This window comes from Eleutherodactylus coqui, chromosome 2, assembly GCF_035609145.1.
Source record: "Eleutherodactylus coqui strain aEleCoq1 chromosome 2, aEleCoq1.hap1, whole genome shotgun sequence".
Classification (NCBI taxonomy): Eukaryota; Metazoa; Chordata; class Amphibia; order Anura; family Eleutherodactylidae; genus Eleutherodactylus; species Eleutherodactylus coqui.
In genome coordinates, this window is record NC_089838.1 from 328684588 (window position 1) to 328711326 (window position 26739).

Consider the following 26739-nt stretch of genomic DNA (forward strand, 5'->3'; position numbering starts at 1 on the left):
GAGGTGTCTGTTATGGAGCTACGAGAAGCCACCACCAAAGTTCTGTCCTCTGTAGGATCTGTGTATTTTTGTAATAATCAGGGATGGAACCAATCAGAGGGGATCTGGTACTTTGTCAGGATTCATTTGTGTTTTCAGACAAAAAAATGTGGTCATGTTACCCTAGTGGCCTAGTCTGAGGTTCGAAACAAAGCAGGAGACCACACAGCACGCATTTATTGATCTCGGGAAAACGGATAAAGCAAACCCTTGTGGAGAAGTTGTGACCTCGGCTGATAGACCGTCCATCCATGACCTCTACCACAGAGAACACTCTTACCTAAGGTCAGCTCAAGGTCAAGCCCAAGTAGTCTGAAGAAATTCCCCAGAATAGCAAGTAGTTAACCATATCTGTCTTGAGAAATGTTTTATGACCAACGGATCATAATGTTTTGGCTTATCTGAGATTTTGGCAAGCTTATGGTAACATGAGAAGGTGGAGAATCCCTAGCATGACTACTCTACACACTACAGTGAAACCTCCAGCGAGAACTAGAAAAATAAACTTCCATTTCTTGGAAAAGTTTCATGGTTGAAATGGTAGAATTCAGAAGACCTTTGTATTCTTCCACCTCACCGTAGGGTTTTAAAAGTTCCATGAGTGAGTCAGTTTTGGCCCACCACCAATAGCACTTCGCAATGATGCCTAATCGCACTCAGCCCTGCTCCATCTGCCTCTTTTGATCCATTCGTAGAGCAGCTATGGTTCCCACTGGGCACAAGGAATGCGAAGAGGACAGTAAAGGAAGGGTCACTAGGAAGCAGAGGAACTTCTCAGACTCTTCATCGAAGTCTCCACCTCCTCTGCAAATTGTTGAAAACTTGCCTGTGATACATGCACTACCACCAATGACCGGCAGATGGTGGTATGTTACAACTTTCCTGAGCCCCCTAATCTTGGGCATTGGATTGACTCTACATTATAGGATCTATGGGTTTTAAATGAAGTTTCTACTTGAGTTGTAAGGAATGCTGTAAAGCAGACTCTTCATTGCTGCAAAAATGGATATGTTTTTTAATTCCTGCATAGTTGACGCGTTTCACAGCTGTGTGCAGTACAGTGACATGAATATGACTTGATGACAGACCAGTGGGTTGTCTGAACTACTGGATGCTTCACATCATGACATCTGTTATATACGGTGACTTTCCATCCTGTGATGTGGATGATGACTACTCTCAGCCTGCGCAGGTTTTACTTCTTAGGCCTCATGTCCACAGGGAAAATCGGGCCCGCTGCGGATTCTCCATGCAGGATTCCGTAGCGGGTCCCTCCTTTCCCGGGGACATGAGGCCTAAAAATAAGAATAAACTCACCTGTCCGGATGCTGCGGATCTTCCCACCGTCGCGGCCGGATCTTCTTTCTTCAGCCCGGCGGATGTGCTTGGCGTGCCGCGCGCATGCGCCAGGTACATCCGCCGGGCCGAAGAAAGAAGATCCGTCCGCGACGGAGGGAAGATCCGCAGCATCCGGACAGGTAAGTTTTATTTTGGTACGGGTGTTCCGCGGACCCGGACGGCTTCCATAGGCTTCAACCATCTTTTTCCCGTGGACATGAGGCCTAAGGGCCCTTTTAGACGTAACGATTATCATGCAGGTAGTTATTGTCTCGCGCAAAACTGAACGATAATCCTCCAGTGTAATCCCAGCCAACGACTGAACGGCGAACTAGAATTCATTCACTTATTGTTTGTCATTCATTATATGTAAGCGAGAAAACCTGATGCTGATCGGACCGGACAACTGCCTGTTTACTGTGAATGAAGGCGGGCGGCCGGAAGAGACCTCCGACACACTTGGTCTCCATTCAGTGAGTGAAAGTGCTGGAGTAATGATTGCTGAGGCAATGGTGGGGCGCTTAAGACCTTGACAGCCGTCCAACCGTGAGGGCCCTTTTACATGGGACGACCTGTTGGGCGCAGATTCCCGACAGCCGTCCCAGCGATAATTGTTCCTGCACTTTTACACAGGAATGAGCATTGCTCAGTGAATGGAGGCGGAGCGGCAGGGAATCATTCCAGCCCACCTGTCTCCATTCACAGTAAACAGGCAGTCGTTGATAATGGTACTGCCTGGTTACATGAGTTGATCCGTTCAGTTTTCTGCATGCCGAAACTGAACAATGAACTTGTTCAGCGGGGCATGCATTTACACTGAAGATTTGTCAGCCCGTGTAAAAGGGCTCTTACTTTACCAGAATTTTCTTGTAGCAGCTATGTAAACAGTTCTCCCTTCTAATACTGGATGAAGCAGCTGATTGTCTCCCTCTCACAGCGGGAAATCCCAGCAGTATGTGAAGCACTTGATGAGGTCACTGGACCGGTGGTGGGCTGCTGCTTCTAGTATTGTTATCCTTGTGCTATTTCATGGCCTTCATGCCGGATTAATGGATATTCTGGAATATAATGGAAAAAATGTGGAGAGAAGCCCCTCCCAGTCACCATCCAATAGTACTTTACATCTTAAATCTGACTACAGCCTAAAGATTGAGTTGGGAGGAGAGGGCAAGAATATGGAAACCCTACAGTAGACTGGTGAGATAACTTTATGATCGGAAGTCGTAATCTGCTTGTGAACAATATTTTCTTTGATCCATCCTGGATTATACAGATGAGGCAGATGCCATGTGCATAGCTGCAAACAGCAGTGTAACAGCACCTCCTAGAGGTCACATCATGAACTATGATAATAAGTAAAGAATAGGAACTGCATATATAACTCACAACTTTTGTAACCGCAATAGTCCAAAATCGGCAACTGGAGTCACACAAATAAAACCAGGGGTGAAACCCATCAGAATAGGAGTCATCCGTGTTATTTTTGAGTCGTCACATGACCTGCCCCCTGTATTTTACAAAATGGCAGATGTATATCTTATCTCTCGCTGTTGAGTATGAGACTCTAGAACCAGCATTTTAGTGACGCCAACCATTGACTGGTCTCTGAAGTGGGATTCAACGGCTCCGTTGTTAACGAGTAGGATATCTTCATCGCTCATGGGCACCCTCATACTGTATCGGATCAACCGTATCCCTGGAAGCCATTGTAGAAGATCCCGATTACAACAGTAGACCCAAAGCAAACATGCCATCGTGATCATCATCTCCACTAGGAGCAGGAGGATACATAAACCATAGATGATCACATGGAGAAGACAACAGTGTTCAAGGATGAACTTCGCCAACCAATCTATGCCAGCTGCTGTTGCTCGGGATCTTCTGGCTGGCAGCATGGTGTTGATTAGATTTTGGGTGTATTCACTTGTAGCAGTCATTGTTGACAGTTTCACTCTTTCTTTACTGGTTGGTACCTCACTTGTGCTTATAACATCTGTGGTTACCATAATGCGAAGAGTTGTGCTTGGCTTCTCGGTGGTGATTCTAACCTTGGTAGTGGTCATCATCTTCAGTGTTGTTGGGTAAGGTGTTGTGGTTGACCTTACCGTGGTTCTTGGACTTGGCTTCAAAAACTCTGTTGTTCTTGTGGATTCTAATATGGTGGTTGTTTCTGTAGTTGGTGTTGTGGTTGTTTCTGTAGTTGGTGTTGTGGTTGGTAATGTGGTGGTTGTTTCTGTAGTTGGTGTTGTGGTTGGTAATGTGGTGGTTGTTTCTGTAGTTGGTGTTGTGGTTGGTAATATGGTGGTTGTTTCTGTAGTTGATGTTGTGGTTGGCCAATGTGTTGTAGTTCTTAGCTGAGTTGTTTGCTTTTCGGTCTTCAAAAGCTCAGTGGTTACCAATGGTGTGGTTGTCTGCAGCGGTGTGGTCAGCGGCTGGGTTGGTACTGCCTTTATGGCCGCCTCAGTCTTTCCAGGATTTACAGGAGCTGAATTGATGTTCCCATCTCCTTTCTGCCTTATTGAGCAATGGCTCATCTCATATTCGATCAGTGGGATCCCATTATGGCAAACCACACTTTTTTGATTCTTTGTTGGGCCATCTTTGGAGATTTCATAGACTCTGTTTTCATCTTCCTCCAACCAGTTCTTAAAGTACTGGAGAGCGCAGTCACAGTGCCAAGGATTCTTCTCCAAATACACATAAGTCAGTTCCAGATCCGCAAAGAACTGATCAGGGATGTTTGTAAGACGATTCCCGGATAAGTAAAGAATTTCAAGGTTCTCAACATTGGAGAGAAGATGATCAGGAAGCATCCACAGCTGATTGTGTGACAAATCCAGACGTATCAGGGACCGCAAGTCCTCAAATACCTGAGGGACAGTAGTAGATGAAGTACAGTTATATATTTTTGTACATTGTGGGCAGTATTATAGTAGTTATATTCTTGTACATAGGAGGCAGTATTACAGTAGTCATATTCTTGTATCTACGGGGCAGTATTATAGTAGTTATATTCTTGTACATAGGAGCAGTATTATAGTAGTTATATTCTGGTACATAGGGGGCAGTATTATAGTAGTCATATTCTTGTATCTACGGGGCAGTATTATAGTAGTTATATTCTTGTACATAGGGGGCAGTATTATAGTAGTTATATTCTTGTACATAGGGGGCAGTATTATAGTAGTTATATTCTTGTATCTAGGGGGGCAGTATTATAGTAGTTATATTCTTGTACATGGGGGGCAGTATTATAGTAGTTATATTCTTGTACATAGAGGGCAGTATTATAGTAGTTATATTCTTGTACATAGGGGGCAGTATTATAGTAGTTATATTCTTGTACATAGGAGGCAGTATTATAGTAGTTATATTCTTGTACATAGGGGGCAGTATTATAGTAGTTATATTCTTGTACGTAGGGGGCAGTATTATAGTAGTTATATTCTTATACATAGGGGGCAATATTATAGTAGTTATATTCTTGTACATAGGGGGCAGTATTATAGTAGTTATATTCTTGTACATAGGAAGCAGTATTATAGTAGTTATATTCTTGTACATAGGGGGCAGTATTATAGTAGTTATATTCTTGTACATAGAAGCAGTATTATAGTAGTTATATTCTTGTACATAGGAGCAGTATTATAGTAGTTATATTCTTGTACATAGGGGGCAGTATTATAGTAGTTATATTCCTGTACATAGGGGGCAGTATTATAGTAGTTATATTCCTGTACATAGGGGGCAGTATTATAGTAGTTATATTCTTGTACATAGGGACAGTATTATAGTAGTTATATTCTTGTACATAGGGGGCAGTATTATAGTAGTTATATTCTTGTACATAGGAGGCAGTATTATAGTAGTTATATTCTTGTACATAGGGGGCAGTATTATAGTAGTTATATTCTTGTACGTAGGGGGCAGTATTGTAGTAGTTATATTCTTATACATAGGGGGCAATATTATAGTAGTTATATTCTTGTACATAGGGGGCAGTATTATAGTAGTTATATTCTTGTACATAGGAAGCAGTATTATAGTAGTTATATTCTTGTACATAGGGGGCAGTATTATAGTAGTTATATTCTTGTACATAGAAGCAGTATTATAGTAGTTATATTCTTGTACATAGGAGCAGTATTATAGTAGTTATATTCTTGTACATAGGGGGCAGTATTATAGTAGTTATATTCCTGTACATAGGGGGCAGTATTATAGTAGTTATATTCCTGTACATAGGGGGCAGTATTATAGTAGTTATATTCTTGTACATAGGGGTAGTATTATAGTAGTTATATTCCTGTACATAGGGGGCAGTATTATAGTAGTTATATTCTAGTACATAGGAGCAGTATTATAGTAGTTATATTCTTGTACATAGGAGGTAGTATTATAGTAGTTATATTCTTGTACATAGGGGGCAGTATTATAGTAGTTATATTCTTGTACATAGGAGCAGTATTATAGTAATTATCTTCTTGTACATAGGGGGCAGTATTATAGTAGTTATATTCTTGTACATAGGGGGCAGTATTATAGTAGTTATATTCTTGTATATAGGGGGCAGTATTATAGTAGTTATATCCTTGTACATAGGGGGCAGTATTATAGTAGTTATATTCTTGTACATAGGAGGCAGTATTATAGTAGTTATATTCTTGTACATAGGGGGAAATATTATAGTAGTTATATTCTTGTACATAGGAGCAGTATTATAGTAGTTATATTCTTGTACATAGGGGGCAGTATTATAGTAGTTATATTCCTGTACATAGGGGGCAGTATTATAGTAGTTATATTCTTGTACATAGGAGGCAGTATTATAGTAGTTATATTCTTGTACATAGGGGGCAGTATTATAGTAGTTATATTCTTGTACAGAGGGGGCAGTATTATAGTAGTTATATTCTTGTACATAGGAGCAGTATTATAGTAGTTATATTCCTGTACATAGGGGGCAGTATTATAGTAGTTATATTCTTGTACATAGGAGGTAGTATTATAGTAGTTATATTCTTGTACATAGGGGGCAGTATTATAGTAGTTATATTCTTGTACATAGGAGGCAGTATTATGGCAGTTATATTCTTGTACATAGGGGGCAGTATTATAGTAGTTATATTCTTGTACATAGGGGGCAGTATTATAGTAGTTATATTCTTGTACATAGGAGGCAGTATTATAGTAGTTATATTCTTGTACATAGGAGGTAGTATTATAGTAGTTATATTCTTGTACATAGGGGGCAGTATTATAGTAGTTATATTCTTGTACATAGGAGGTAGTATTATAGTAGTTATATTCTTGTATATAGGGGGCAGTATTATAGTAGTTATATTCTTGTACATAGGGGGCAGTATTATAGTAGTTATATTCTTGTACATAGGGGGCAGTATTATAGTAGTTATATTCTTGTACATAGGGGGCAATATTATAGTAGTTATATTCTTGTACATAGGGGGCAGTATTATAGTAGTTATATTCTTGTACATAGGAGGTAGTATTATAGTAGTTATATTCTTGTACATAGGGGTAGTATTATAGTAGTTATATTCCTGTACATAGGAGCAGTATTATAGTAGTTATATTCCTGTACATAGGGGGCAGTATTATAGTAGTTATATTCTTGTACATAGGAGGTAGTATTATAGTAGTTATATTCTTGTACATAGGGGTAGTATTATAGTAGTTATATTCCTGTACATAGGAGCAGTATTATAGTAGTTATATTCCTGTACATAGGGGGCAGTATTATAGTAGTTATATTCTTGTACATAGGAGCAGTATTATAGTAGTTATATTCTTGTACATAGGGGGCAGTATTATAGTAGTTATATTCTTGTACATAGGAAGCAGTATTATAGTAGTTATATTCTTGTACATAGGGGGCAGTATTATAGTAGTTATATTCTTGTACATAGAAGCAGTATTATAGTAGTTATATTCTTGTACATAGGAGCAGTATTATAGTAGTTATATTCTTGTACATAGGGGGCAGTATTATAGTAGTTATATTCCTGTACATAGGGGGCAGTATTATAGTAGTTATATTCCTGTACATAGAGGGCAGTATTATAGTAGTTATATTCTTGTACATAGGGGTAGTATTATAGTAGTTATATTCCTGTACATAGGAGCAGTATTATAGTAGTTATATTCCTGTACATAGGGGGCAGTATTATAGTAGTTATATTCTAGTACATAGGAGCAGTATTATAGTAGTTATATTCTTGTACATAGGAGGTAGTATTATAGTAGTTATATTCTTGTACATAGGGGGCAGTATTATAGTAGTTATATTCTTGTACATAGGAGCAGTATTATAGTAATTATCTTCTTGTACATAGGGGGCAGTATTATAGTAGTTATATTCTTGTACATAGGGGGCAGTATTATAGTAGTTATATTCTTGTACATAGGGGGCAGTATTATAGTAGTTATATTCTTGTACATAGGGGGCAGTATTATAGTAGTTATATTCTTGTACATAGGGGGCAGTATTATAGTAGTTATATTCTTGTACATAGGGAGCAGTATTATAGTAGTCATATTCTTGTATCTACGGGGCAGTATTATAGTAGTTATATTCTTGTACATAGGGGGCAATATTATAGTATTTATATACTTGTACATAGGGAGCAGTATTATAGTAGTTATATTCTTGTACATAGGAGCAGTATTATAGTAGTTATATTCTTGTACATAGGGGGCAGTATTATAGTAGTTATAGTCTTGTACATTGGGGGCAGTATTATAGTAGTTATATTCTTGTACATAGGAGCAGTATTATAGTAATTATCTTCTTGTACATAGGGGGCAGTATTATAGTAGTTATATTCTTGTACATAGGGGGCAGTATTATAGTAGTTATATTCTTGTACATTGGAGCAGTATTATAGTAGTTATATTCTTGTACATAGGAGGTAGTATTATAGTAGTTATATTCTTGTACATAGGGGGCAGTATTATAGTAGTTATATTCTTGTACATTGGAGCAGTATTATAGTAGTTACATGCTTGTACATAGAGAGCAGTATTATTGTAGTTATATTCTTGTAGATAGGGAGCAGTATTATAGTAGTTATATTCTTGTACATAGAGGGCAGCATTATAGTAGTTACATTCTTGTATATAGGGGGCAGTATTATAGTAGTTACATTCTTGTATATAGGGGGCAGTATTATAGTCGTTATATTCTTGTACATAGGAGGCAGTATTATAGTAGTTATATTCTTGTACATAGGGGGCAGTATTATAGTAGTTATATTCTTGTACATAGGGGGCAGTATTATAGTAGTTATATTCTTGTACATAGGGGCAGTATTATAGTAGTTATATTCTTGTACATAGGGGGCAGTATTATAGTAGTTATATTCTTGTACATAGGGGGCAGTATTATAGTAGTAATATTCTTGTACATAGGAGGGCAGTATTATAGTAGTTATATTCTTGTACATAGGAGCAGTATTATAGTAGTTATATTCTTGTACATAGGGAGGAGTATTATAGTAGTTATATGCTTGTACATACTGTAGGTGGCAATATTATAGTAGTTATATTATTGTATATAGTAGGCAGTATTATAGTAGTTATATTCTTGTACATAGGGGGCAGTATTATAGTAGTTATATTCTAGTACATAGGGGCAGTATTATAGTAGTTATATTCTTGTACATAAGAGCAGTATTATAGTAGTTATATTATTGTATATAGTAGGCAGTATTATAGTAGTTATATTCTTGTACATAGGGGGCAGTATTACAGTAGTTATATTCTTGTACATAGGAGCAGTATTATAGTAGTTATATTCTTGTACAGAGGAGCAGTATTATAGTAGTTATATTCCTGTACATAGGGGGCAGTATTATAGTAGTTATATTCTTGTACATAGGAGGTAGTATTATAGTAGTTATATTCTTGTACATAGGGGGCAGTATTATAGTAGTTATATTCTTGTACATAGGGGGCAGTATTATAGTAGTTATATTCTTGTACATAGGGGGCAGTATTATAGTAGTTATATTCTTGTACATAGGAGGCAGTATTATAGTAGTTATATTCTTGTATATAGGGGGCAGTATTATAGTAGTTATATTCTTGTACATAGGGGGCAGTATTATAGTAGTTATATTCTTGTACATAGGGGGCAGTATTATAGTAGTTATATTCTTGTACATAGGAGGTAGTATTATAGTAGTTATATTCTTGTACATAGAGGGCAGTATTATAGTAGTTATATTCTTGTATATAGGGGGCAGTATTATTGTAGTTATATTCTTGTACATAGGAGGTAGTATTATAGTAGTTATATTCTTGTACATAGGGGGCAGTATTATAGTAGTTATATTCTTGTACATAGGGGGCAGTATTATAGTAGTTATATTCTTGTACATAGGAGGTAGTATTATAGTAGTTATATTCTTGTACATAGGGGGCAGTATTATAGTAGTTATATTCTTGTATATAGGGGGCAGTATTATAGTAGTTATAGTCTTGTACATTGGGGGCAGTATTATAGTAGATATAGTCTTGTACATAGGAGCAGTATTATAGTAATTATCTTCTTGTACATAGGCGGCAGTATTATAGTAGTTATATTCTTGTACATAGGAGCAGTATTATAGTAGTTATATTCTTGTACATAGGGGGCAATATTATAGTAGTTATATTCTTGTACATAGGGGGCAGTATTATAGTAGTTATATTCTTGTACATAGGGGGCAGTATTATAGTAGTTATATTCTTGTACATAGGGGGCAGTATTATAGTAGTTATATTCTTGTACATAGGAGCAGTATTATAGTAGTTATATTCTTGTACATAGGGGGCAGTATTATAGTAGTTATATTCTTGTACATTGGAGCAGTATTATAGTAGTTATATGCTTGTACATAGAGAGCAATATTATTGTAGTTATATTCTTGTAGATAGGGAGCAGTATTATAGTAGTTATATTCTTGTACATAGGGGGCAGTATTATAGTAGTTATATTCTTGTACATAGGGGCAGTATTATAGTAGTTATATTCTTGTACATAGGGGGCAGTATTATAGTAGTTATATTCTTGTACATAGGGGGCAGTATTATAGTAGTAATATTCTTGTACATAGGGGGCAGTATTATAGTAGTTATATTCTTGTACATAGGAGCAGTATTATAGTAGTTATATTCTTGTACATAGGGAGCAGTATTATAGTAGTTATATGCTTGTACATACTGTAGGTGGCAATATTATAGTAGTTATATTATTGTATATAGTAGGCAGTATTATAGTAGTTATATTCTTGTACATAGGGGGCAGTATTATAGTAGTTATATTCTAGTACATAGGGGGCAGTATTATAGTAGTTATATTCTTGTACATAAGAGCAGTATTATAGTAGTTATATTATTGTATATAGTAGGCAGTATTATAGTAGTTATATTCTTGTACATAGGGGGCAGTATTACAGTAGTTATATTCTTGTACATAGGAGCAGTATTATAGTAGTTATATTCTTGTACATAGGGGGCAGTATTATAGTAGTTATATTCTTGTACAGAGGAGCAGTATTATAGTAGTTATATTCTTGTACATAGGGAGCAGTATTATAGTAGTTATATTATTGTATGTAGTAGGCAGTATTATAGTAGTTATATTATTGTATATAGTAGGCAGTATTATAGTAGTTATATTCTTGTACATAGGGGGCAGTATTATAGTAGTTATATTCTTGTACATAAGAGCAGTATTATAGTAGTTATATTCTTGTACATAGGAGGCAGTATTATAGTAGTTCTATTCTTGTACATAGGGGCAGTATTATAGTAGTTATATTCTTGTACATAGGGGGCAGTATTATAGTAGTTATATTCTTGTACATAGGAGGCAGTATTATAGTAGTTATATTCTTGTACATAGGAGCAGTATTATAGTAGTTATATTCTTGTACATAGAGGGCAGTATTATAGCAGTTATATTCTTGTACATAGGAGGCAGTATTATAGTAGTTATATTCTTGTACATAGGGGCAGTATTATAGTAGTTATATTCTTGTACATAGGAGGCAGTATTATAGTAGTTATATTCTTGTACATAGGAGGCAGTATTATAGTAGTTATATTCTTGTACATAGGAGCAGTATTATAGTAGATATATTCTTGTACATAGGGGGCGGTATTATAGTAGTTATATTCTTGTACATAGGGAGCAGTATTATAGTAGTTATATTCTTGTACATAGGGAGCAGTATTATAGTAGTTATATTCTTGTACATAGGGGGCAGTATTATAGTAGTTATATTCTTGTACACAGGGGGCAGTATTATAGTAGTTATATTCTTGTACATAGGGGGCAGTATTATAGTAGTTATATTCTTGTACAGAGGAGCAGTATTATAGTAGTTATATTCTTGTACATAGGGGGGCAGTATTATAGTAGTTATATTCTTGTACATAGGGGGCAGTATTATAGTAGTTATATTCTTGTACATAGGGGGCAGTATTATAGTAGTTATATTCTTGTACATAGGGGGCAGTATTATAGTAGTTATATTCTTGTACATAGGGGGCAGTATTATAGTAGTTATATTCTTGTACATAGGGACAGTATTATAGTAGTTATATTCTTGTACATAGTGGGCAGTATTATAGTAGTTATATTCTTGTACATAGGGGGCAGTATTATAGTAGTTATATTCTTGTACATAGTGGGCAGTATTATAGTAGTTATATTCTTGTACATAGTGGGCAGTATTATAGTAGTTATATTCTTGTACATTGGGGGCAGTATTATAGTAGTTATATTCTTGTACATAGGAGCAGTATTATAGTAGTTATATTCTTGTACATAGGGGGGCAGTATTATAGTAGTTATATTCTTGTACATAGGGGGCAGTATTATAGTAGTTATATTCTTGTACATAGGGGGCAGTATTATAGTAGTTATATTCTTGTACATAGGGGGCAGTATTATAGTAGTTATATTCTTTTACATAGGAGGCAGTATTATAGTAGTTATATTCTTGTACAGAGGAGCAGTATTATAGTAGTTATATTCTTGTACATAGGAGCAGTATTATAGTAGTTATATTCTTGTACATAGGAGGCAGTATTATAGTAGTTATATTCTTGTACATAGGGGGCAGTATTGTAGTGGTTATATTCTTGTACATAGGAGGCAGTATTATAGTAGTTATATTCTTGTACATAGGGGGCAGTATTATAGTAGTTATATTCTTGTACATAGCGGACTGTATTATAGTAGTTATATTCTTGTACATAGAGGGCAGTATTATAGTAGTTATATTCTTGTACATAGGGGGCAGTATTATAGTAGTTATATTCTTGTACATAGGAGGCAGTATTATAGTAGTTATATTCTTGTACATAGGAGCAGTATTATAGTAGTTATATTCTTGTACATAGGGGGCAGTATTATAGTAGTTATATTCTTGTACATAGGATCAGTATTATAGTAGTTATATTCTTGTACATAGGAGGCAGTATTATAGTAGTTATATTCTTGTACATAGGAGCAGTATTATAGTAGTTATATTCTTGTACATAGGAGCAGTATTATAGTAGTTATATTCTTGTACATAGGGGGCAGTATTATAGTAGTTATATTCTTGTACATAGGAGGCAGTATTATAGTAGTTATATTCTTGTACATAGGGGGCAGTATTATAGTAGTTATTTACTTGTACATAGGATTCAATATTACAGTACTTATATTCCTGTACAAAGGTGGCAGTATTATAGTAGTTATATTCTTGTACATAGGAGGCAGTATTGTAGTAGTTATATTCTTGTACAGAGGAGGCATTATTATAGTAGTTATATTCTTGTACAGAGGAGGCAGTATTATAGCAGTTATATTCTTGTACAGAGGAGGCAGTATTATACTAGTTATATTCTTGTACATAGGGGGCAGTATTATAGTATATTCTTGTACATAGTGGGCAGTATTATAGTATATTCTTGTACATAGGGGGCAGTATTATAGTAGTAATATTCTTGTACATAGGGGGCAGTATTATGGTAGTTATAATCTTGTACATAGGAGCAGTATTATAGTAGTTATATTCTTGTACATAGGAGGCAGTATTATAGTAGTTATATTCTTGTACATAGGGGACAGTATTATAGTAGTTATATTCTTGTACATAGGGGACAGTATTATAGTAGTTATATTCTTGTACATAGGGGACAGTATTATAGTAGTTAAATTCTTGTACATAGGGGACAGTATTATAGTAGTTATATACTTGTATATAGGAGGCAGTATTATAGTAGTTATATTATTGTACATAGTGGGCAGTATTATAGTAGTTATATTCTTGTACATAGGAGCAGTATTATAGTAGTTATATTCTTGTACATAGGGGGCAGTATAATAGTAGTTATATTCTTGTACATAGGGGGCAGTATTATAGTAGTTATATTCTTGTATATAGGGGGCAGTATAATAGTAGTTATATTCTTGTACATAGAGAGCAGTATTATAGTAGTTATATTCTTGTACATAGGAGGCAGTATTATAGTAGTTATATTCTTGTATATAGGGGGCAGTATTATAGTAGTTATATTCTTGTACATAGGAGCAGTATTATAGTAGTTATATTCTTGTACATAGGGGGAGCAGTATTATAGTAGTTATATTCTTGTACATAGGAGCAGTATTATAGTAGTTATATTCTTGTACATAGGAGGCAGTATTATACTAGTTATATTCTTGTACATAGGGGGCAGTATTATAGTGCTTATATTCTTGTACATAGGAGGCAGTATTATAGTAGTTATATTCTTGTACATAGGGGGCAGTATTATAGTAGTTATATTGTTATACATAGGAGGCAGTATTATAGTAGTTATATTCCTTTACATAGGAGCAGTATTATAGTAGTTATATTCTTGTACATAGGGGACAATATTATAGTAGTTATATTCTTGTACATAGGGGCAGTATTATAGTAGTTATATTCTTGTACATAGGGGGCAGTATTATAGTAGTTATATTCTTGTACATAGGAGGCAGTATTATAGTAGTTATATTCTTGTACATAGGGACAGAATTATAGTAGTTATATTCTCGTACATAGGGGGCAGTATTATAGTAGTTATATTCTTGTACATGGGGGGGGCAGTATTATAGTAATTGCATTCTTGTATTGAGGGGTGCTGGAGAATTATGTGTGGTCTCACCTCTTCGTGAAGGGAATAAATCTGGTTATGCTGAAGCTCCAGCCTCGTCAGCTTTTTTAGCCCCTTGAAGGCATTATCTGGAATATTGGAAATAAGGTTGTTGGAGAGTTGCAGAATAGTTAAACTTGGTAGCTGAGACACCTTTGGCAGTGTCTTCAGTGTATTATTGGCCAGGTTTAGTTCTTCCAACATCAGTGGTAAGTCTATTTCAAAACTGGTCATCCCATTGTCCGTTGCCTCTAACTCTGTCAAAGCCTTCAGACCCTTGAAGCTGGAGGTGGAGAGTGACTTGAAGTTGTTGGAGGACAGGATGAGGATGGCAGTCGTCGGAGGGATGTCAGTTAGTGGGAGGATGGACAAGCCAAGATTTATACAAGACGTTTCTTCCTTGTTTTTGCTGAAGTTTTTCTCTGTTGAACAAGAAGTTTGAGAGAAGACTTTATGGACTCCGATGAGATTGAAGAGGCCAAAGGGAAGGAAGAAATTCATGATGAACATGGTGGGAGTCTGTGACCTGAAACACAAAGATGAAAATGAAAAGAGAAGCTGGAAACATCTTGTCTTATGATGTTGGACACAGACCCTGAGATTTTCCCACATTCTCTACAGCGTTGGTCCTGACATCTTCATATCTTCTGAGCTTTAGTCTACTATTGCATCATCCTATTTCCACATCAAACAGCCCAGCTCTTCTCTAAATCTAACTTATATTATACCTTTCTCCAGATACTGTTATAGAGAAGTGACATCACTACTCTCCAGATATGTTGTATTGTACAGCAGTGACATCAGAGTCCTCTTCAATGACATCACTAGTGTTCACTATAAATTATACAGCAGTGACATCACTGCCCCTACGATATTAGTCCTAATATAAAGAAGTGACATTCTCTCTGACAAGCTCTAAGTTAAAGTGGTTGTCCGAGTTACGGAAATCCCTGTCACTGGGTCCCTATTGCCTTAAAATAAAAAAATCAGCGGTTACATCTCTCCCCTGTTTGTTCCCCACCGCCGGCTCCAGTCTCTGCTGTCTGTTTACAGGCAGCTGTCATGTCCCGTAAAATTGCTGTAGCAGCGAATGACAGCCCTCAGCCATGATCGCTGAGCCCTGTCATTGGCTGCAGCAGTTTGTTTGTAGACAGGGTCAGCATCTAAAGTGACGTCACAGTAAACACTGGAGCCAGTGGCAGAGGATAAATGGGGGAGAGGGGAGTAACCGCTGATTTTTTAATTTAAGGCATGGGGGACCCAGAGACAACAGTGTCCTTAACTCGGACAACCACTTTAAATTATACAGGAAGCGACTTCACTGATTTCCAGACGTGTTATATTATCTAGGAAGTGACATAACCGCTCCTTAGATATGTTATACACTAGTTGACACTACTTGTATCTGCTCTATCTAGTCACAACACTGTGCTCTAGATATACAGGAAGTGACATCACTGCTCTCTAGACATATTCTATTATCTAGGAGGTGACATCACCACTCTCAGGAAGTGACATCACAACTCCAGATATGTTAGGCAGTAGCGATATCACTGCTTTCTAGCTAGATTAAACCGGGTGTAGTCAAAAAGCCGGATCTAGCGTTATATCTGACTACTGGTGTCCTGTGTTGAAATAACTATAGTGCACTTGAATAGGAAAGCATAGGTGCGCTACATCAGTGTCTCCCAGCTCCAGTCCTCAGGGACCCCAACAGGTCATGTTCTCAGGATTTCCTCAGTATCCCACAGGTGATGTAATTATGGTCAGTGTCCCAGACATTGCCACAGGTGTTCTTACTATAGGGTATCCTGAAAACATGACCTGTTGGGGGTCCTGAGGACTGGAGTTGGGAAACACGGATCTATACGATGGTATAATGCACGGGGCCCTGGAACATGGATCGCAATTTTGTGTTTTGACCCCTGTAAGAGACGGAGAGTAAAACCCAATTGCGATTTTAACATTACAGTCCCATTAACTTTTGCGATGAAACGTTGCGCTATTTCACCACAGGTGGCGGCGATGCCAGATTATCCTCCAAAAAAAGGGCGCTGGCGCTCACAAATCGCAGTGAATAAAGAGGCGATTTTGCCGCAATTTTCTTGCAGCAAAATCGCGATCGCCCGTGTGGAGCTAGCATTAGAGAGACGCGAAAGGCGGATTTCTGCTTCTCACATGCTCCTCTTCAGCTTTGCAGTTAGGGTTTACTCTCCATCTCTTGCAGGAGCCACAACACTAAACTGAAATCTATGTTCCGGGGCCCCGTGGACAGTACCGTCATGTAGCACATCCATGTTTCCTATAGAAGTGCGCTATTATTATCTCAATATAAGACACCCGTACTGAGATATATCACTGGATCCTTTCCACTACACCCCCTGTTATACAAGAAGTGACATCAGCGCCCCCAGATATGTTACTGTATATTCCACAGCTCAGATATAAGCTATATTATACAGCAGTGACATCGCCTCTCTCCCTTGGATATAACTGATACTATCCCGTGCAGTCATAAGTTATTATACAGTGTCTGGTCCTCACCTCACTCAGGCACCGCTCTCCTCGGTGTCTACCGCAGCTCAGGCGACGCTCTCCTCGGTGTCTACCGCAGCTCAGGCGACGCTCTCCTCCGTGTGGACCGCTTCTCAGGGACGCTCTCCTCGGTGTCTACCGCAGCTCAGGAGACGCTCTCCTCGGTGTCGACTGCTGCTCAGGAGACGCTCTCCTCCGTGTCGACAGCTGCTTATGAGACGCTCTCCTCCGTGTTGACCGCTACTCAGGAGACGCTCTCCTCCGTGTCGACAGCTGCTTATGAGACGCTCTCCTCCGTGTTGACCGCTACTCAGGAGACGCTCTCCTCGGTGTCGACCGCTGCTCAGGCGACCCTCTCCTCGGTGTGGAACGCTGCTCAGGCGACCCTCTCCTCGGTGTGGAACGCTGCTCAGGCGCCGCTCTCCTCCGTGTTGACCGCTGCTCAGGCACCGCTCTCCTCCGTGTTGACCGCTGCTCAGGCAGCGCTCTTCTTGGTGTCCACCGCTGCTCACGCGCCGCTCTCCTTGGTGTCCACCGCTGCTCAGGCGGCGCTCTTCTTGGTGTCCACCGCTGCTCAGGCGGCGCTCTACTTGGTGTTCACTGCTGCTCAGGCACCGCTCTCCTCCGTGTTGACCGCTGCTCAGGCGGCTCTCTCCTTGGTGTCCACTGCTGCTCAGGTGCCGCTCTACTTGGTGTCCACCGCTGCTCAGGCGCCGCTCTCCTTGGTGTTCACTGCTGCTCAGATGGCGCTCTCCTTGGTGTTCACTGCTGCTCTGTCCACTTCTTCTGCCGCTTTGTGGTCTTTGAACTTCTCCGCTTATCACATGAAGCCGATGTTTCCTGGAGTTATATTCGACTGCTGGAAACTCGTGTAACACTCTTGTGGTTTGTGTGAAGGGAAGCGCCCTGCCTATATTATATGGACACATACAGATGTAGCAGAGCCGGTCTTGTTATGTACTGCAATACCTATCGAATGTAAGAGAGTGCAATAGATTTTCCTGCAGCCCCATGTAAATCCACTGATCCCTAAGGCCAGGTTTTTGTCGTGGTAAAAAATCTGACAAAGATGACTTCTTCTAGACTTCTGTCCCCTCCATGTGGCCGCTGTCTGCACAATCCCACGGGGACACAAAACTGAAATCATTTAGGTGGAAAAAGGAAACTAAAATAATGTGGTTGCATAAGTGTTCACACCCTGTTATATCCGGGGATCTGATGGTGTTCAGAATCAGCCAATCACATGTGACCTCCTGAACACAAGTAGTCTGCACTCCGCTGCCATTGTTTACAGGGAATCCTATTCCCCATATAAAGTTCAGCTCTTCTAGGAGGATTTTCCTGACATTTCCTTAGTTGGTCAATAAATATCTTCTAGATCATCAAAGGGGTCTGATTGTTGGAAGGCATCAGTCAGGAGGAGGGGGGCAAGACATCTCCAAGACATTACATGTACCATGGGGCACAGGGGAGACCGTCAGCAAGAAGGAGACCACAAGATCTCCAAGGCATTACATGTACCATGGAGCACAGGGGAGACCGTCAGCAAGAAGGAGACCACAACATCTCCAAGGCATTACATGTATCATGGAGCACAGGGGAGACCGTCAGCAAGAAGGGGACCATAACATCTCCAAGGCATTACATGTACCATAGAGCACAGGGGAGACCGTCAGCAAGAAGGGGACCATAACATCTCCAAGGCATTACATGTACCATAGAGCACAGTGTAGAAGGGGATTATATTTTGGCACAACAGTGACGTTACCAAAAACCGAACGTCCCTCAAAAATAGATAAAAAGACCAGGAGACAATTGGTCCAGGAGGCCAAGAGGCCGATAGCAACAGCAAAGGAGCTGCAGAAGTTTCTGGCAAGTCCTGGCTGTGTAGTCATGTGACAACAATCTCCTGTGTTCTTCATATGTCTGGGCTGTGGGAGAGAGGGGAAGACGGAAGCCATATCTAACAAAGAAGACCATCCAAGCCCGACCATGTTTTACAAAAACCTTAATCCCGTCTGCCAGACGTCTGTGGGGAACGTGTTCTGTCTGATGAGACTGAGGGGGAACTTTTTGGCCAGAATCCCAGGAGGGATGTTTGGTGTAAAGCTAACACCACCATCACCAGAAGACCCCCAGACCGCAGTGACACTAGTGGGGGGCAGCATTATGTGGGGGGCTGTTCTGCTGCTGGAACTGGGGCTTTAGTCAAGGGGGAGGGAACTATGGTTTAAATATTAGCCGATTTTGGCTCAAAACCTTCAGGCCTCGACTAAAAAGCGGAAGATGAAGAGGAATTTCACCTTTCAGCAGACAACGACCCAAAGCAGACCGCCAAATCACCAAGAGAACGGCTTCACCAGAAGAATATCAAAGTTTTGCTGTGGTCCAGCCATAGCCCAGACCTGAATCCCACTGAAGATCTGTGGGCGGCCTGAAGAGGGCGCTACACAACAGTGGGTGCTTTAAATAGACAGGAGGAGCTTGTCCAGATTCGACAGAGATGGAAAAGCTGGGTGGATGTGCGACCCATTAATAGGTGGACAGTGATGTGCATGCTCCCAACAGACACCAGGATACTAACAGTTGACAAGACGGGGGACATAGCGCAGGGCGCAATGATGGTCGGAGGAGGTATGGGGCGCTGTCATCCGCGACTGGCCACTATAGCAATTAGTATATGTGGAGGAGTAAGGAGGGCATCTGAGACCAACAAGCCAGAGCGGTGTGCTGGAGAAGTAACACATGGAAGATCTAGGACTATCGACTGCTTTGTGGAGAACGGAAGACATCTGAGGATGATAAATGACTGAGGCTTGGAGCAAAAGAAGGATGTGTGATGAACATGGAAGACATCTGAGGAAAGTGCATGATGGATGCTGCTCACCAGGGATTGGATGATCCTCTATAATTCTCTATATTGGCTTATGCTTCCATAAGGATGTTCATAGGGATCATTGACGTCCACATGTCCTATCTCCTGAGTGGGGCAGGTCGGTACCGCACTAAGGTTTCTTCCCGTAGTAGACTAATATCACAGGAACAATGGGCTTAGACTTTGAGGAAGAACAAGGAAAATAGAACATCAGTTTCTGGTAATAGGATGCTTTAATTAAAAAACTTTAGAGATCATTAGGCTTCATTTTAAGGCTGAGGGTGAAGCTTACTCTGTGTGTAATATAATGTGCTGCTGAAGAAGTGGAGAAGATCTTGTGCTATTTTAAGACTTCATTAACCTTGAAGTGGTCATGACTTAGGCTCGAAAAGATTCTTGTTTCCTATCTCCCATTCATTCCTTCAGCTCAGACAGCATTCTGAAGTTCATCTGCATCGCTATAAACCATTTGCTGTGTCTGCAGACTGCTGCACACATCCCTGTCAATCACCAGCCGGGGAAGGAAATTCTCTTTTGTTGTTTTTCTGTGTTATTGCACTGAAGAAAGAAGGAGGCAAAATGTGAAAAACCATTGGCAGAAATATATAATTACTATAATACTGTCCCTAATGTACAAGAATATAACTACTATAATACTGCCCCCTATATACAAGAATATAACTACTATAATACTGCCCCCTATGTGTAAGAATATAACTACTATAATACTGCCCCCTATATACAAGAATATAACTACTATAATACTGTCCCTTATGTACAAGAATATAACTACTATAATACTGCCCCCTATATACAAGAATATAACTACTATAATACTGCCCCCTATGTACAAGAATATAACTACTATAATACTGCCCCCTATGTACAAGAATATAACTACTATAATACTGCTCCCTATGTACAAGAATATAACTACTATAATACTGCCCCTATGTACAAGAATATAACTACTATAATACTGCCCCCTATGTACAAGAATATAACTACTATAATACTGCCCCCTATGTACAAGAATATAACTACTATAATACTGCCCCCTATGTACAAGAATATAACTACTATAATACTACCCCCTATGTACAAGAATATAACTACTATAATACTACCCCCTATGTACAAGAATATAACTACTATAATACTGCCTCCTATGTACAAGAATATAACTACTATAATACTGCCCCCTATGTACAAGAATATAACTACTATAATACTGCTCCTATGTACAAGAATATAACTACTATAATACTGCATCCCCATGTACAAGAATATAACTACTATAATACTGCTCCCCTATGTACAAGAATATAACTACTATAATACTGCCCCCTATGTACAAGAATATAACTACTATAATACTGCCCCCTATGTACAAGAATATAACTACTATAATACTGCTCCTATGTACAAGAATATAACTACTATAATACTGCCACCTATGTACAAGAATATAAATACTATAATACTGCTCCCTATGTATAAGAATATAACTACTATAATACTGCCTCCTATGTACAAGAATATAACTACTATAATACTGCCCCCTATGTACAAGAATATAACTACTATAATACTGCCCCCTATGTACAAGAATATAACTACTCTAATACTGCCTCCTATGTACAAGAATATAACTACTATAATACTGCCCCCTATGTACAATATAACTACTATAATACTGCCCCCCTATGTACAAGAATATAACTACTATAATACTGCTCCTATGTACAAGAATATAGCAAGATGTGATACAGAGGGTTATGGAGGGTCTAGTACCTTGTTGGCCTAGCTTAGATATAAGATGTGTAATGGGGAGGCATGGAGGATCTTGTACCCTGTTGTACGCCTCTAGCTTGAATACAAGATGTGATACTGGCGGTATGGAGGCTCTAGAACCCAGCTGTACCATCTCTAGCTTGGATACAAGATGTGATACGGGGGGCGTGGAGGCTCTGGTACCTTATTGTACTACCTATAGCTTGGATACAAGATGTGATACAAGGTAGGCATGGAGGCATACTGGTTCTGTGGCATATTGCTCCCGATTTGCTGTAACTGAGCCTCTAGATCGTGCAAACTTGTAGGCTGTGGATGTTGGCATCCCAGATGGCCCCATACATGTTCTATTGGTGATAAATCTGGCGATTGGGCAGCCATGGAACTGTGCCAATGTTGTGGGGGCTCCTTGTGAGTGCGTCTGAGCATTATCCTGCTGCCTCTTGGAAGCCACTATGAGAGGAACACATGTTGCTGCAGGATGTCCTGAACATATCGCTGAGCTGTCATTGTCCCTCGTACCACTACTAGGAGTGACAGACTGTCATATGTGTTTCCCCCCCAGACCATCACACCAGCAGGGGACAGTGTCACTCCACAGTAAAGGCAGGATTGAGGCGCTCACCCCAAGGTCTCCAGACATGAACACAGCCGTCGTCAGCGTCCAAACTAAACTTACCAAACGGAGGAGATGGTGGGTTTCAGAGACTGTATACGTAATAGGCATTGTGAGACCAAGTCTCCTTCAGTCAATAGCCTGAAAATGGTTCTGACAGACACAGGGGTATAACGATGGTGCCCCCTGTCTCTGGATGGATGAAACGAAACTTTTGGAGGCGCTTGTCGGACGGTCAGACGCTCTCTCTTCTGGTGGTCTGTAAGGGGCGGCCAGAGCCTGGTCACCTTGTGTGCCCCCATCCACTGGTCCCAACACCTCCTAACAGCATGGTCAGACGCTCCTCTCTACTGGTGGTCTGTAGGGGGGGGTCCTGAGCCCAGTCACCTTGTGTGTCCTCACACATCCACTGGTCCCAACACCTGCTAACAGTCTGGTCAGACTCTCCTCTCTACTGGTGGTCTGTAGGGGGGTCCTGAGCCCGGTCACCTTGTGTGCCCTCACACATCCACTGGTCCCAACACTTCCTAACAGTCTGGTCAGAGCAGCCGGTGGGGGACAATTCATAGATACGACCCTCCATCTTCTCACATCCCAATAATGCGCCCCTCTCAGACTAACAGGGTGAAATCTCTTCTCTGCGTTGTAGAGGTGTCTAGTGGTCAACAAGCTCTACAAGCGGAAGAAGAGGTCACTACACACAAAGAGCCTCCGAAAGCCTCTTATAGGGCAATTGGGAAACCACTATTAGGGTCTCACCCACTGGTGATATTTTCTTTCTTGCGCTGCGAGAGCACTAGAAAAATCTCGCATCGCAGCGCAAGAATGAGGCCGGTATAGAACCGGCATATCGCAAGTGCTTTCAATGGGGCTAGCGACAGCAGCGCTAGCCCCATTGAAAGCATAGGGAGAATACCACGGACTTCTGCCACACCTGTGACAGCTGTGGCAGGAGTTTCCTTCATCTCCGCGGGGACCGCAGGGATGAAGGAATTCTCTGCCACAGCTGTCACAGCTGTGGCAGAGGTCCACAGCATTCTATTCTATTGCTTTCAATGGAATCAATGGTTTCAGCCAAGCACCGCAGAATGATTATCGGGGAAGGGCTTGAAATATAAGCTCTTCTCTGATAATCATCAAAAAGTGTGAAAAAAAAAATTTTAAAAAATCATACTCACCTCTCCTGTGCTCAGCCGCGTCCTCCTGCTCGCTCCCCGGCTCTGCTATGAAACTCTTTCAGCAGTCGGGGATTTAAAAATCCCCGCCTCCTGAAAGAGCTGTGCAGATTGGCTGAGGGCTCAGCCAATTTCAGCTACTGCTTAGCTATTGGCTGAGCGCTCAGCCAATCACACATAACTAAGGGCTATGTGTGATTGCCTGAGCGCTCAGCCAATAGCTAAGCAGTAGCTGCTGTTGGCTGAGCGAGCCCTCAGCCAATCTGCACAGCTGCAGGAGAGGTATGATTTTTTTAATTTTTTTTTCACACTTTTGGCAGATTAACGGGGAAGGGCTTATATTTCAAGCCCTTCCCTGATAATCATTCCGCATGGCTTGCAGAAAGCAGTGCTTTCAATGGGATCGGCAGCAGTGCCGATCCCATTGAAAGCAATGGAATAGAATGCCGGGGACTTCTGCCACAGCTGTGACAGCTGTGGCAGAGGATTCCATTATCCCCGCGGTGCCCGCGGGGATGAAGGAAACTCCTGCCACAGCTGTCACAGCTGTTACAGCTGTGACAGAAGTCCTTGGCCCTTAGGGCCTCTGGTGACAAGACCGTTCATCTCATCACCACAACTCTCATCATTTGTATATCGGACTGCGATGGAACTGCAGGACGAGGTTCACAGCAAAATGACAACTTCTTCTAGTGGCTGGATGGTTTTGACAATGAGCGTAATCCTCAGTGCACTTAAAAGTCCAACTGATACATTGTGATAAACTTGTGACAAGAGAAGGATTTGTGTCAGCTATCTGGGCTCCATGCAATTGTTACAACCCGCTCAGCTGTCAACAGCATTAAGTTACTTTTTTCATTCAATTACAGCAAGCAGAGTTTGAACAATTGATTTTGACAACATTAAAAACATTTAGTCTTGGTGGCCGTTATCTGCTATTCTCCTTCTCGAGAAGGTTCATGAGCTGGAATGTGTATAATTCATGTCTTACCTCAAGAAGTCTTGAGGTGGACTGTCCAGTCTCGGACCATTTCTTGTCTTGTATCTCATGTTTCGGCCTTCGTAAACCAGATGGCAAAGTGAGAAACTTTCAGCCAACTTGCCCTGAAGTTCTAAAGTCTTGTTAATGAATATGAAGCTAGGGTCCCTATGGAAAAAGAAACCAGTGAGCGAGGGGCCCAGGAAGCTCTGACTCTGGGACAAGAAACACAGTCGCTGAGCCAAAAAGATTGAGCCTGGCTGCAGTCCACAACGGACACCAAATCTTCAGAAGACCCAAACAGAAGTTGGAACATACTGGAGGAACACTTTGGTGGCCCAGAGATGACTAGCTGACACTTACTACATACATTGCATGAACCCACGGACTTGTGGTCATGAAGAGGTTAAAGAAGGGGTCTTCTATTGGCACTAATTGGTGACAGCTGTACATGATCCTTTTATATGGGCAGGCAGGGGGGGTCAGTTGGCATCACATACAGAGTGAGGCGAAGAGGTTTCGGAAGATGATATTCTCCTCCTTTCGGAAATAACATATCCTGTCTTTAAATAACTCCATCCTTACGATTCCTCCCCTCCAGCGAGTCCCACAGGACAGATCGTCCCAGGAGCTGACACTCTATAAACATGGGCTGGAGGCTCCTCGTCCTGCTGCCGCTCCTGAGCTGTGAGTCACTTGTGTGTGTGGGTTATATATAGTTCGTGGGTTCCTATAGATAGACGTTAGTCCTGTGTCTCGCCTGGGGGTCTGCAGTCAGTGAGCGATAAAGTCCCCCCATTATAGGCCTTGAGGCAAGTTCAGGCTGATATAGTAATATATGTCCTGAGAAACAGCCCCCCATCGCAGTGTATATAGGCCAAACGTGTAAATGCCATGGAGTGGATTGTGACCCTATCGTAGGGAGACAAGTGACGGCCAGGCCCAAACGTTACTTCCAGCATCCTGTCTCCACCATAAGGGCATAGTCGATGGAGCACAAAAAATCCACATCAAAATACGCCCTGTGAACTCTCCCTTTTTAGGCGCCAATACACATCCAAAGCTGGTGGTGCCTATTTTGACATGGACTTTGAAGTCTCGTATCATTGCAGTGTCACGGGAGAGGACCCCTTTAAAATATAACCTTTAATTAATGCAATTTAAAAACTTTAAATATGTTTTTTAGGACCAGTAGCAAAAGACAAACAAACATGTATCAGGTGAGGCTGATGCAAGAAAATTGCATCCCCCCCGTGCATATACACTAGTGGTAGGCTATGTACTATCCTGAGCACCTACAATAAAGGTGCTTACAATAGCCTACAGAACTCTCCCCTTCACCTATGTAATAATGACTACGGTGCCAGTGTGAACTTGCTTCTGGCAGCGTAAAAGAGGTGATCAATATATATGTCTCCACCTCTCTCAAAGTGCAAAATCGTGAGTAAGCACCCTGCCGGGTAGTAATCGGCAATGTGGGAGGATATTACTCAGCAATCGTATATAGAGACTGCACGACTCATCATAGCTGTGAGGTGCTGCAATGCTTAAATAGGGGCATTGGAGGTCTGGTAGATAACCCCCTTTGTTTAGGAATATTCAGGACTGGGCATACCGACAAAGGTGTGCGGTCAGGATATAACATGACCTAAAGCGGTTTAACCCTTAGTCTGAGAAGCCAACTCCAAATGGAGATAAGGAAAAGGTTTGAGTGGCAAATCAAATTTCTGGTTCAAACTCAACATGGATGATGGGTTCAGTGAGTTGGACCAGCAAGTCGGTTCGCTAAAGGGTTCAGATTTGGTTACAAAATGTAATTCATACTCAGATCTCGGTTCAGTTTGTGGTTCTACGCGTTTCGTCGCGTCGCAGCTCCCTGGCCGGTAATCACTCAGCAACGCTGATCCCGATGCACACTGTGACGTCAGTGTGCACCCCGGATCCTCCTCCTTAGTTCCGCAGGAGAGGACAAGGGAGGAAACGTTACAGGATCAAACACTGACATCAGTGTGCACCCGAGCTCGATGCCGAGAAGAATAGGAGCAGTGCTGACTGCATGGAGGAGGTAAGTATATGAGTTGAGGAGCTATTACTACTGGGGCTACTGTGCGTTTAATATTACTGGAGCTATCTATTGTGTGGTTAATATTACTCGGGATACCTACTGTGGGGTTAAAATTACTGAGGGGGTTTATATTACTGGGGCTAC

General features: G+C 40.6%; 3 protein-coding genes and 1 long non-coding RNA gene across 7 annotated transcripts in view; 2 read left to right on the forward strand and 2 right to left on the reverse strand.

Annotated features, from left to right (window-relative positions):
- Window positions 1–1467: 1467 nt before the first annotated feature.
- On the reverse strand, window positions 1468–20139 carry GP1BA (glycoprotein Ib platelet subunit alpha). Of its 2 annotated transcripts, XM_066593835.1 has the most exons (3): window positions 17101–20139; window positions 14569–15082; window positions 1468–4247 (listed from the first exon to the last, which is right to left on the reverse strand). In XM_066593835.1, the coding sequence occupies exons 2-3, from the start codon at window positions 15064–15066 to the stop codon at window positions 2892–2894; spliced, it is 1854 nt and encodes a 617-aa protein (XP_066449932.1). In that variant the 5' UTR covers window positions 15067–15082; window positions 17101–20139; the 3' UTR covers window positions 1468–2891. The 2 variants fall into 2 exon arrangements, with proteins under 2 accessions (XP_066449932.1, XP_066449931.1); XM_066593834.1 differs by lacking the exon at window positions 17101–20139 and having other exon boundaries at window positions 14569–15234.
- LOC136610317 (antifreeze protein Maxi-like) lies at window positions 16277–17966 on the forward strand. Its single transcript, XM_066589548.1, has 2 exons — window positions 16277–16307; window positions 17110–17966. The coding sequence occupies exons 1-2, from the start codon at window positions 16277–16279 to the stop codon at window positions 17964–17966; spliced, it is 888 nt and encodes a 295-aa protein (XP_066445645.1).
- The window catches only part of LOC136613032 (acetylcholine receptor subunit epsilon-like), a 34351-nt gene continuing 27708 nt past the window's right edge, over window positions 20097–26739 (forward strand). For 2 of the 3 annotated variants that reach the window (XM_066593836.1, XM_066593837.1), the window contains exon 1: window positions 25096–25217. In XM_066593836.1, coding sequence (XP_066449933.1) covers window positions 25178–25217 — 40 coding nt within the window. In that variant the 5' untranslated portion in view covers window positions 25096–25177. Of the gene's footprint in view, window positions 20187–25095; window positions 25218–26739 lie in introns of those variants that run through there. The other variant, XM_066593838.1, reaches the window with a different exon arrangement.
- On the reverse strand, window positions 20181–25215 carry LOC136613035 (uncharacterized). The gene is made up of 2 exons (XR_010790434.1): window positions 24543–25215; window positions 20181–20524 (listed from the first exon to the last, which is right to left on the reverse strand). It is a non-coding gene; the product is annotated as an uncharacterized lncRNA (long non-coding RNA).

Excerpts from the sequence above, each read along its gene's own strand:
- GP1BA (XM_066593834.1), bottom strand. The coding sequence starts at position 15,168 with ATGTGGGAAAATCTCAGGGTCTGTGTCCAACATCATAAGACAAGATGT. Across the intron at positions 4,248-14,568 it reads TTTATTCCCTTCACGAAGAG|GTATTTGAGGACTTGCGGTC; the intron begins GTGAGACCACAC and ends ACTGTCCCTCAG.
- LOC136610317 (XM_066589548.1), top strand. The coding sequence starts at position 16,277 with ATGTTCTCAGGATTTCCTCAGTATCCCACAG. Across the intron at positions 16,308-17,109 it reads ATTTCCTCAGTATCCCACAG|GCACCGCTCTCCTCGGTGTC; the intron begins GTGATGTAATTA and ends CACCTCACTCAG.